At 42.5% G+C, this 12,539-nt stretch overlaps 2 protein-coding genes across 2 annotated transcripts in view; both read left to right on the top strand.

The window, feature by feature from the left end:
• The first annotated feature begins 534 nt into the window (after window positions 1–534).
• LOC306928121 (tripartite motif-containing protein 75-like) lies at window positions 535–3,285 on the top strand. Its single transcript, XM_079508042.1, has 2 exons — window positions 535–627; window positions 1,548–3,285. Exon 2 carries the CDS (start codon window positions 1,550–1,552, stop codon window positions 3,092–3,094), a length of 1,545 nt encoding a protein of 514 aa, XP_079364168.1. The 5' UTR covers window positions 535–627; window positions 1,548–1,549; the 3' UTR covers window positions 3,095–3,285.
• A 1,487-nt stretch (window positions 3,286–4,772) lies between these two features.
• The window catches only part of dlg3 (discs, large homolog 3), a 172,751-nt gene continuing 164,984 nt past the window's right edge, over window positions 4,773–12,539 (top strand). The window contains exons 1-2 of the mRNA XM_079524357.1: window positions 4,773–5,068; window positions 5,841–5,972. Coding sequence (XP_079380483.1) covers window positions 5,053–5,068; window positions 5,841–5,972 — 148 coding nt within the window. The 5' untranslated portion in view covers window positions 4,773–5,052. The remainder of the gene's footprint in view (window positions 5,069–5,840; window positions 5,973–12,539) is intronic.

Here is a 12,539-nt window from a genome sequence, read left to right as displayed (position 1 = left end):
GGCAAAAAACAACATGTTTATGTAGGCTATAGGCTACCTATGTTTTCATGTCCATCTCTGCTTGGCCTATTAATACATTAATTGTTGTCTATTTTTGTATTTAAGCAGAATTTGTATTATTAATTTTATAAGTATACATACTTCAATATAAGTAAATATTACTCATTATTAATTGTATTTCCATATAATTTTACTTAGCTCATTTCTCATCATGTTTCTGATTCTTATTTTTATCTTCCATTCCGTCTTCCTTTGAGAACAGTGAGAAATCAAGCACTATTGTTTGTTGACAACAGACATTACAATTCATAATTAATTTGCAGTGGCTGAAAAGTACTTGCAATTTGTACTTTTTGACTCTGAAGTAAAGGTATTGGAAATACTCAAGTAAACTACAAATGCCTAAAATTGTATTTAACTACAGTAGCCTACTTGAGTATTATGTAATTAGTTACTTTCCACCACTGATGATGATGAAACCTAAATGAAACACACCCGCAATTAACTTGATTCCTTTCAGCTGCGTTCACTAGTCAAAAACCCTAGCTTTGTACAGGTTTGGTACGTGTCAACAGCCACCACACGACTGATTTCTTTATTTTGAAACTTAATTGCACCATAGTCAAGGTAAGAAGAAAACTTATATTAATTCAATCAAATGTCAGATTCTTGTTAACCCAATATATAAGTATTTTCAAACTGTGTGCTATATGGGAAAAAACTAATTTAGATTTACCACTTAAGCTTATAGTCTCTTCTGGGGGCAAGATCACAACTGCCATTTTCAACAAAGATGTTTGTTTAGTGCACATCATCACCGGGAAAGTACTTAAAAATATCAATACTGCAATGTAGAAATATTTCAAGAACAAACTGGTTAAAAATTAAAGTAGGCCTATTGGTATGATATCAAAATGCACTTTTAACTACTTATGCAGAAACTCCCATTTCACAAGTTTTCAAATGTATAACAATCTTTTGAAAATGGCAAATCTACAAGCTCACAGTGAGCTATCTGCCATTTTCAAATGGTCAAAATGTATAGGGCTCAATTGGTTATGCCAGAGAAAAAGGGGTCTCCCACTCTGGAGTTAAAAAAGGGAAAATACTATTAAACCAACATGATTTGATCTAACGGTCCATCGATTTGTATCAGTTTCATCCCCTTTGATCAAGGAGCACTTTTTTTTTTACTATTATCTTTATTGACTTGTACATCTGAGCACCTGGTTGTTTAATTTATGTTTTCAATTTGTAGTAGAGTAAAACTACAATATTTGCCTCTGAGGTGTAGTGGAGTAGAAGTAAACTATTGGTACTGAAATTTGGAAATGCCCAGTAAAGTTAAGAAGAGGGGAAAAATTACTTTACACTTAAGTACAGTATTGAGTTGGCTGCCTGCTTTTGCTATACACTAAATGTTGTTGCTGTTGTAACTCTTGTTTGTAGATTTTCACTTACCCTTAGCCCTGGAATGGGGATGCTAAATGTATCTTGAACTGAAATGGCTTTAAGATTCATATAGTTTGTCTTTTTTTTCTATCCAGATATGGCAGCTGCCAGGTTACTTCTTTCCGGTGAGCACTTGGTCTGTGCGATCTGTCTGGATGTGGTCACCAAACCAGTCACCACACCATGTGGCCACAACTTCTGCAAGGCGTGTATTCAACACTACTGGAACACCAGGGTCATTTACCAGTGTCCTCTGTGTAATGCAACGTTTCCAACCAGACCTCAAATGCAAGTCAATACTGTCATGTCCGAGTTGGCTATAGGACATAAGAAGTGGGCTCAGGTTCTAGAAAACCAATCTGCTCATGACATTCTTTGTGACATCTGTTCTGCGAGGAAGGACATGGCTGTTGCGTCTTGTCTAGTATGCCTAGCTTCTTTCTGTGAGACGCACCTGGAGCCTCACCTGAGAGTTGCAGGCCTCAGGGGCCACACTTTATCTGCGCCTCTATCAGGTCTTGAAGACGGGTTGTGCAAGAACCATCACAGGCTCATTAACCTTTATTGTAAGACTGACCAGGCATTTATTTGTGGCGGTTGCATGACAACGGACCACAACAATCACCACGTTGTACTACTTGAGACGGAATACGACTCCAAGCGTGTAGAGGTCCAGAGTGCGATAAATGCACGATCACAGAGGCTCGGTGAGCTCAAACTCTTCACTAAGAGGGCACGAGTCTTCAATCAGCAGCTGATCCGCTCCCGGCCAGATCTAGTTGCGGTGATTGGGGACCGGTGTAGAGCGGCAGAGCAGCAAGCGGAAGGTTTCATTATAGAACTGAACATGGATATCGCTGAGCTCGACAAGAAACGTGATGACCTGGAGCATCACCATTGCCTTGATGAACACCATCGCCTTGTCGATCACGATCGCCTTGTCCTGTTGCTGTCAAGCCTGCCTGCTCTGCTGAACAAGGACCTGAAGAACACCGTGGTTGACTTCAAACTCCCTGATACCAACTGCGTTAGGAGATGTGCAGCTCTTCTGGATCAGGAAGTCACTCTGCAGCAGCTGAAGGCTTGTGCTGTGGATGTGACCCTTGACCCAGACACTGCACACCGTGACCTCATCGTGTCCCCCGATGGGAAAGCAGTGAGGCTTGGAGCAACACCTCAAGATGTCCCTGATGCTAGAAAGCGATTTAAACATCACGCAGTGTTGTCAAAGGAAGGTTTCAGATCAGGGAAGTTTTACTTTGAGGTCCAGGTAAAGGGGAAGACTAGTTGGGCTGTAGGAGTGGCGAGTGCATCTCTTAACAGAAAGTATCCTATCAGCATGTCTGTTAGGAATGAATGCTGGGTCATTGTGCTGGATGCTGGCCAGTATCGTGCATATGGCTCAGTGTCTTCTGGGTTCAATCTGTTTGTGAAGGAGAAACCACAGGCAGTGGGGGTCTTTGTAGACCATGATGCGGGACAGGTCTCTTTTCACAACGTGGCTGCAAAAGATCTGATCTACGTGTTCTCTGGCCTGACATTGAATGGTAGAGTACTGCATCCATACCTGTGCACTCGATCTGATCGCTCTCCATCTGATCTCGAGCCGCTCACCATCACTTCTCAAAGTCTCCCAAATTAACTCCAGTCAATACCACCAAAGGCATTTCCACCAAAATGCGGACTGTATGTATGACCTTGTGTACTGTGAGTTTTAATGTTATTGTAGCTATCAAAGCTCTGTTGTGTATATACGTGTTAATACTTTTAAAAAGGTTTCTATTGAGTTTTAAAGTCTTAATTTTGAATTTGTTTTAATAAAGCTTTTATTTGAAGAAACATGGATATTTGTCCTTATTGAAACCACTACATCTTACCAGGTTGTCTTATTTACCTTATAGTGTGGTCATTGTGACACATTCCAGCAGAGGGCATCCATTGTATGTTTCATTTGTTAACGTGTACAAGTAGCTACATACGATTTAAACCTCATACACTACAAACATGCACTATGGCAGTCAGTGATGCTGCAAATGGGGACTAGCCCCCAGCGACAAGTAGTTTCTGTAGTATCACATTCATCTTAACCACTTAATCCATTTTTACCATCTTGTATATTTTGTACAGCTCAAAGATCAACTTGACTTTAATTCTTCAAACAAAGTAGTTAATGGCTACTGTGGGACGGTGGCAAGATTTCAAAAACACAACTCCATACAACATGCAGTACATATACATTCATACAAATGTATCCATGTCGGGAGAGAAACACTGAAATTAACAATGCTCTTTGCATCTTTCATAGAATCGTCGATCACAGTCAACAAGGTTTAACATGGTGATAACGGGTGGTTTTAGGCACTTAATAAAGCATCCATCTCCAATTTAACATTTCCCAAGTGCCAAAACATAATTCAATCTCTGTATAATTCTCTTTGCGCTAACTGCTAACATTGGGCCATGATCATGCAGAATACACCGTGACAACATAACCAGTGCAATGCCCATGTTATGTGATGGCATCTTGCACTGCTATGCCAATGATGAGATGTTACACAGTAGGCCTATACTGGATGTTCAATGCAGATCCAGAAGGAAGTCAGCCAGCTTCTCTCCTCTGCCCAGTCAGTTTAATTTGTTACTCACAATTGGGTTATAACATTTTGATTTTTGAAAGTAATGTAATTGAGTTGTGTATGTTACAATGTAGGCATTTAGCAGACACTCGAGCGAATTACAGCAAGAAAAAACATGGTACTACATCAAATGCATAAAAATAATCAAGAATCATGACAAATCCCTATTGCAATTTGCACATGACATATATTGCACAGAGTACACACTTAATTGCAGCTGTTATTGCACAAACCCTGATTGTACTTAACTTAAAAGTACAATGTTTTTTCTCTCTCTCAGCGAAGGGGTCCTCACCTATGGTCCTATCACTCCTCACCCCTCCTCCTTATTGGCCTGAAAAACCTTGAAGACCCCTGCACTGTATTCACATGTCCACCACCACCACTAGATGGCAGCCTTTCCCAGAACCTGGCAGGGCTGATGTGGTTTTAAATGGAACTGATAAACCCGCACACATCCATCCGAATCACTGCAGCTGCCTGCATGGAGATCATAATTTCACCACCAAGAATGTAACTAACCCCCGAGGACATAATATGCGGATAGTTCGTGTGTGTGGGCAAATAAAAGCTTAATTCACCCGGTTGTATAAATAAGTAGCCTATTATTATTATTCCCCAAAGGGTTGGCCATGAAGACCCGATGTTTTTCATGAAGGCGAGGCGGCAGCAGCAGCATAGGAGGGGTGGTGCCGCCGCTGCTGCTGCCGCGTTTTGGACATTTTTGGGCCAAAGTTGTGGGAAGTTCATGTGCAACTTCTCGTCTTCTCTCTGAGGCTGTGCAGGGTCCGCTACAAACCGCTACAAAGTATGTTAACGATGCTGTGAGTGAACCAACGTCTGTCTGTCTGTCTGACGGCAACAACCAGGATAAAAAGGACTTATTACATTGCATTTTTTGGAGAGCTATATCTACTGAAAGTTTTTCATTTCCAGCACAGAAGTCGTGTGTCGTCGTTACGCTATGGTTCATAAATATGGTAAGTGCATCAGATTCCTCACGTGTTTGTTCATATTATGTCAACAAAGTTCTTTATGGTCACATTATTGCCGCGGCTTCAGTTATTGACTATAAGTATATCCGAGACAAGGAGCAGCTATAGTATTAACACAACTTTTAATTAAATTGTCAGTAATTGACATGTAGTTACTAAACTAAGGTTTGTTTCAGCCGTTTTATATTTATAACCTCAAGAAAACTCCCTCGGGAAAACAGGAAGTGTTTTCCACTGCAGAGCAGAGCAAAAAACCCATATGATGAAAGTTGCTGGGGTAAATTTAATTACTGTAAAGTGGCGTGTCATCATCATGTCATCTAATAATAATTACATTTACAACTCAAACTCTAATATCTTTTTGTTTTACAGGGGCCTACTCAAAGTAATTAAGTAAACGACAGCCACCTAAGCCACAATAAGCTGTTCAAAAATGAAAGTTTGCAACGCCGTTTATCGGTTTATGGGTATATATATTGGTATATCTAAGCTAAATATATGTCAACAGTCATTCATATTTGCGAGGCACGTTATCCGCATTTAGTATCAACAGAAAGCATTCATGTATTTCCACCTCAGCTATAATGATTGCAAAGTAAACAACTGTGCACATCACATCGTTCGCAGTGATCACCTCTGACCTAACCATTGGCCATATGTCTTCTCTGTCAACAACACCAGCAGACTGTAATGTATAATCATAGGATGATTTATTATGATGAAGTTCTATACTGACATGTCCTTGTGTTTGTGGCAGACACAGAGCGGGCAGTGGGACTGCTCAGGCAGTACCAGGCGAACCTCACCACTCCAGAGGAGCAGGCCCTGAAGACCAGCGTGGGGAAAGTCTCTGCCATCTTTGGCAGCCAGCTGTTTCAAGCCCTTCTTGGTAAGAGACACTGTAAACAGCAGGTCTGTGTGTGTGGAGTGGACTGTGGACCTGACCAATGTTGTTGCGTTTGTGTACTGAACCCCACCCACCATACGTATATAGCCTATAGCTTTTCTATTAAACTAACATCAGTGTTTTCTATTCAATCTCACGTTTTCTATTCAACCCCCCCCCCCCCAAAAAAAATAAAAATAAATAATAATACAAAATAAAATAAAATAATATTTAACCTGGCAAGCACTTGGAATTGCTCTGTTGCGGGACGTTGTGAGCTTGTAGTAGGTCAAGCTATTAGTTGTCTTATTTGTTTCGTCTCTTTCTTATAATATTTGACATTTTGTTTTTTAGTTTGACCAGTTTGTTCATAGTATAGTTTGTTGATTACTTTTGATGCAGTAATGGTATGGTTTTAGGTAGTCTATATACAGTAGGTATTAAAAGTCCTAAAATTGTCACTTTACTGTCATCTGAGGATTGAGTTGCCACTGCCAGCAGTCAGTGTTGTTTTTGGCAGCAATTTTGGATTTTAGTTTTAGTCATAGTCTTTTGAATAGTTTTCATTTAGTTTTGGTCACATTTTAGTCACCTGGAATGTTTTAGTGTTAGTCTAGTTTAAGTGAATCTATAGTTGATTTAGTCGACTCCTGCCTTGATGCAGTCGTAATGACACTTGCTGAAAATAGCCGGTCTACAAGCGATCAACAGCGATACAAGTGATCATGTAGATTGGCTATTTTCAGCATGCAACCAAGTGTAAAATGAGTAAATGACTTATACTGGATCCCTTGTCCACTAGTCCCTTCCTAACATAGTCTAGTTTTTATTTGTTGACTTACTTTTAGTCATCATAGCTTTAGTTTTCGTCAGTGAAAAAGGCAGTCGACGAACATTTTTCGTCATAGTTTTAGTCGACGAAATCAACACTGCCAGCAGTTAATGTTTCCTGGTGGTTCGCCACAGGATGTGGAGAGTATTAATTTGTGTGGGAAGTTAACTCAGCCTAAATGTTTCCCTATTAAGTCCTGTGAAAGACTCCTTTCAGCTGACCTCACAAAAGCTTTGCTGTAGTGTAGTGTAGTGTATACTATATACCTGCCCAACATGCTTGGATTCATTGTAATGGAATCCCATGAAAGTTGGACAAAGCACCCAGGGCTCCATTTTCGTCACCGCTAAACCCCTTATCCCTAAACTTCTTTTCTTTTTTTTCCTTCTTTTTTTTCCTATTTTGCAAACCTTTTTTGAATAGTTAAAATGGCCAGTCTATAAGCTCACAACGTGTCAATGTAGATTGGCTAGTTGAACTATTCAAAAATGTTTTGCAAAATAGTAAAAAGAAAAAAAGAAAAAGGCAAAGAAGTTTAGGGATAACGGGTTTAGTGGAGACGAAAATGGAGCCCCTACTAGTCTCTATCCGTTCTTGAAAAGAGGTGGGGGACACTCAATTCAAACCTCTCACATTAGGGAGAGTATACGGCCCTGACCTTGACTCAGAGACAACTCGTCCTATGCAAACATTGTTACTCATAGAGGAGGAAGCTGAAATGTTTTTATTGGCTCATCGTTGCCAGAAAGTGATAGTGATGCGCTGGGCTTGGCACAGTGACTAATATGGATATTATTAGCAGTGCGCAATTACTCTTACGGAAAGCCAGAAACGTGATACTGTCAGAGTCTTTTATGACTTCAAGCCACCTGGTAATCCTTTACTGGATCTAAACACCTGCTAATGCAATGTGACTATACCTTCATCTAAACACCTGCTAATGCAATGTGACTATACCTTCATCTAAACACCTGCTAATGCAATGTGACTATACCTTCAAAGCAAGGCTGAAGAAGACCCTGTGAACCCTAAACTCAGTGCTTTAAAAAAAAATTAAATAAAGCACATTAGTGCCCTCTATCCAATGGAATGGTCCTTCTAATTCCGATGGAGTGATAATGACGCCTGCCCTTATAGGTCTACCGCTGCCACTATAGTCTTGACCTGCTGCTGTGATGGGGGATGGGTTACAGCATGGCTGGGGATGAGGAAATATCCATCTCTAGGCCTAATGGTCACTTATTATCAGTGGCTAGCACAGTTATCACCACCCAATCGAGGATACGCAACAGTCTCCGTACACAATGTTGGTGCCTGTTGGAATGACCAAAGGTGTAAAACATGGGCTCGACTGGCCACGACAAAAACGGTACATCAGAAACATGTGTAAACGCTTTCACATGTCAGGAAGAAATACCCTTTGGCATTAGTGGAGGACTTAGACACTCAGTATTGCTGTCATATAATATGACATTTTGACCCATTCAAGTTTGGAAAGTATCTGTGTCATTTTAAAATGTAGCTATATAGCAACATACGTTTTTCAGAAAATTCGTTTTAGAACAGTGGTTCTCAAAAATAGCAGATGTCCAAACAACCTCACAGTGCGTCACTTTGTGCCGCGCTGCGAGCTTGTACATCTATTTTGCTATGCTATGTTTTAACATTTTTTGGAGTATCTTGAGTGAGTTTGAAACATTTTGAATTTTGAGGGGTCCGTGGCACAAAAAAATTTCAGATGGGGGTCCACACAGCCAATTATCTATCTAATAATTTAGCGATCGCTGTCTGTCTGTCTGTCTGTCTGTCTGTCTGTCTGTCTGTCTGTCTGTCTGTCTGTCTGTCTGTCTGTCTGTCATTTGCTGTTCATATATTCAGAACGGGTATATCTATCTAATAATTTAGCGGACACTCGCTCCCTGTCTATTCGCTGTCTTTCAGTCAGTCAGTTGGACGGGGACACAACTTCACAATCACAGTACACTGTGGAGGACTTTCGTTTTGCATCGCGTGTGTGTGTGTGTGTGTGTGTGTGTGTGTGTGTGTGTGTGTGTGTGTGTGTGTGTGTGTGTGTGTGCACGCGTGCGTGCGTGCGTGCGTGCGTGCGTGCGTGCGTGCGTGCGTGCGTGCGTGCGTGCGTGCGTGCGTGCGTGCGTGCGTGCGTGCGTGCGTGCGTGCGTGCGTGAATGAATAGCCCATCCGTTACCATATATTCAGAACGGGTAAGGACTAGTATATATATCAATTTAGGGGTGCCTGGCACTAAAAAGTTTGAGAACTACTCATTTAGAAGGCATTTGTAGAACCAGCCTCAGGTCTCTTATGGGTTGCAAGGATGGCGTCATAGTGGAAGTCTCTTTGAGGGGGGAAAAAAAAGTCCCAACAGTAGAGAGAAGATCAAAATTCCAAATCCAACTTCCTAACATTCCACAGGAGGAATGCTAAAAAACAGCCAAGTGGCTGCTGTCCCAATCCTCCTCCGACCGCAACTGTTCGTCGACTACCTTTTGTTCACTGACGAAAACTAAACAAAAACCAAATAAGAACTGAGTGGGGAGGAGGCTTCACTTCCACATTATCGCTTGCTCATGATCAGAGCTTCTGTTCTCCAGACTGTATATGACGGAAGCATTTGAAAATTGCGAGAGGCAACACCAGACTATACTCTCAGGTACCAGAGTTGAGAGAGGCAACACCAGACTATACTCTCAGGTACCAGAGTTGAGAGAGGCAACACCAGACTATACTCTCAGGTACCAGAGTTGAGAGAGGCAACACCAGACTATACTCTCAGGTACCAGAGTTGAGAGAGGCAACACCAGACTATACTCTCAGGTACCAGAGTTGAGAGAGGCAACACCAGACTATACTCTCAGGTACCAGAGTTGAGAGGAGTCAATTGAGGCTACATGCGTGGGATGGGAGCTATATCGACTCAACAGGTACCAGAGGTGACAGGAAAGTCAAATGAGGCTGGGACCCTCGACTCAACGTGGTTTTCATCAGGCATGGCAGGCGAACGGAGGCGAGCGAGGCCGGTTCACAGAGCCAACAGGAATACAGTGCTATGCAAACATCTCTCATCCTGTTATCCTACTGTTGTTTGCCTCCGCAAGCTAAAGCTTGGGGTCATGTAATGTGGACTGTGGTCATATATATGTAGCAGTGTTGTCATGCGCACTCTTCTAGCCCATTAAGACCTGAGGCCCATTCTACAAATGCCTTCTAAATCAGTATAGCAGATGTACAAGCTCGCAGCGCGGCACGAAGCGACATGCCAAGAGCTTGTATATCTGCTATTTTTCAATAGCCAACGCAAACTTCTAAAGTTACACGGACGCTTTCCCAGTTTTAATGTGTTCGTCTTGTACAGAGTTTTATTATATTGGGGGGGTGGGGGGGGGGGGGAGAAGCCATTTTACGATGTTCTCTTTGAACATCTCCACAAGCATGTATAAATAGTAAATACTTCTGGTGAGAATGTGTGATTGATTTTGTAACTTCAGGAGAGCCATGGAGTCACCCTGAGCCACACGCACGCACGCACACACGCACGCACACACACACACACACACACACAATGTGAAAGAGATGGCACTGACTTTGAAGCACCACTATGGGAAGTGTGGGAAGTGTTCCATGTTGTGTGGGAAGTTGGCGAGCTGACGACTAGATTGTGTGTCTGCATGGTTGCACAGTCAGGAACAAAGGTTGCCTTAACTGTGCACTCATCCCTTTGTTGTCGTCGTCCCCCAACATACAAACATGACGCGAGAGGCAGGGTGGGTCACACACACACACAGTACACACACACACACACACACACACACACCCAATTAGGTTCTAGGCTAGCTTTCAATAGCAAGATTGAGGCAACAAAGTGTGGGGGGGGGGGGGGTGGATTGTTTTTGCCCCGGTGAGGAGGACCCTTTGATTTTGACCCACTTTTCCCTGAAGGTTTTATTTTAATGAGCCGCGGGTTGCTTGTCTGTCATCATGTAAAGTGCATCATGTAAGTACCAGAGGCACATTCCTCCTTTTTTTGTTTGTCTGATTCAAATTCGCCAGGCAGGCAATCAAGTGATGATTCCAATCCTCTTGATTAGATAGGTACATGGCAAAAGAAGGAGGCCACACGCACTTGTGTACAAAGTATTTGTAGGAATACCAAAACGCTCGCCTCAAAACACAGTCGCCTCGGGCGTACAGCGCCGGCGTAACTGCTCTGCCTGGTACTCCTAAACGTATCTCAGTAAACTATGCCTAATCTGTAACCTCTGTAAAACAGTGCCTAACCCTATTCCTGAATTTAGCCCCAGTAAAACTATATGCCTAAACCGGCCTAAACTTGTTTCTGACCTTATTCTCAGTAAAACAAATACAAGAATACAAGAACCGCCCCACTCTGTCGGCGGAAAAAAGAATAATAATAGGGTGAGCGTGTTTTAAGGCGAGGTTACCATTTTTGTAGAGCATCAGAGATACATTTCAGGAAAGGACCCACAACTCTGACACTGTCCCTGAATGGACATAACGGATAACAATGTGGAAATAGGTCCTCTGAAAGGGACTTCTGCCTCAGATTTAAAAACAAAAAGAAGGGGGCATGGTGGCACAGTGCTAGAAGGTTCGATTCCTGCTGGGGACGCTGTGGGCGCTGGGTGCGTGTTCCCTCCTCCGCGTCATCAGTGCCCATACCCGAGGTGGGGTTGGTGAAAGGGCTTTTCTGTGTGGAGTTTGCATGTTCTCCCCGTGTCCCCTAGGGTAGGTACCCTCACAAAAAACATGCAGTAATTCTGGTCTCTAAACTACCTCCCCCTGGCCAGGCTGATGGAGGGGAAAGAAACTGGTCGGAATAACGTGTTCCTTCCACGCGCTACGTCCGGCCGGGGAAACTCTCCCCTGTCAGGTGAAAAGAAGCAGCTTGGACTCCTCATGCATAGAAGGAAGCATGAGGTCAGTCCGCTGCCCCCCCAGGTTGGCAGAGGAAGTGTATAGCGCCCAGGATTACAGTAGATAATTGACACTGGGTGAAAAAATGGGTTATAAAATCGTGGGATAAAATTTAAGAAAAACAAAAAAACAAAACTGGGTTTCTGTATTCTGTTGCATGGCCTGGTCTTTGAGGGCTGGAATGGTGCATAGAGTTCTTCACCCCCCCCCCCCCCCCCCCCCCCCTTTCCTTTTCTTTCTTTTTTTATTAAGTTAGAGATGGAAAAAAAGACATTCCATACTTGGAGGTTTTGTATGACTGTGATTTCTGTCAAAAACCCTCTGCAACCCATGCGCTGAGTGAGCACTCTTTTTCTATTGTGTTAGCTATTCTAAGAATAGATGGACCATGTAAATGAAGTGTTCGTTGTGTTATACAGTATAGAGCAAATCTTGCAAATGTGCCTCATGCTAGAACTTCCCTTTTTTTCCTCTATTGTTTAACCCACTTAATGCATACTTGAACTTAATCTGTTTTCTGTCGGCTCAATAGATTGTTGTTGTTGTTTATAGTGTTTTTAGAAACACATCATTAGAGATGCACAGATGTTTTCCTTCCCGACTACGATAAAGCGTGCGTATCGGTCGATACCGGCGAGTACCGATCCGATACCAGTGTGTAATTAAAAATATTATCTAGGACTGTGGTTCTCAAAGTGGGGTCCTGCAGGGACAAATGGGACCATGCTACGGGTCCATTTGGTTCCATTTACCGATACACTCTCAGACTTATGGTGGTCCTTGAA

The sequence above is a fragment of the Electrona antarctica genome, assembly GCF_951216825.1.
Source record: "Electrona antarctica genome assembly, chromosome: 1".
In the NCBI taxonomy this organism is placed as follows: domain Eukaryota; kingdom Metazoa; phylum Chordata; class Actinopteri; order Myctophiformes; family Myctophidae; genus Electrona; species Electrona antarctica.
Note: the sequence above shows the minus strand (reverse complement) of the source record. Positions and strands in the feature narration are given on the sequence as shown.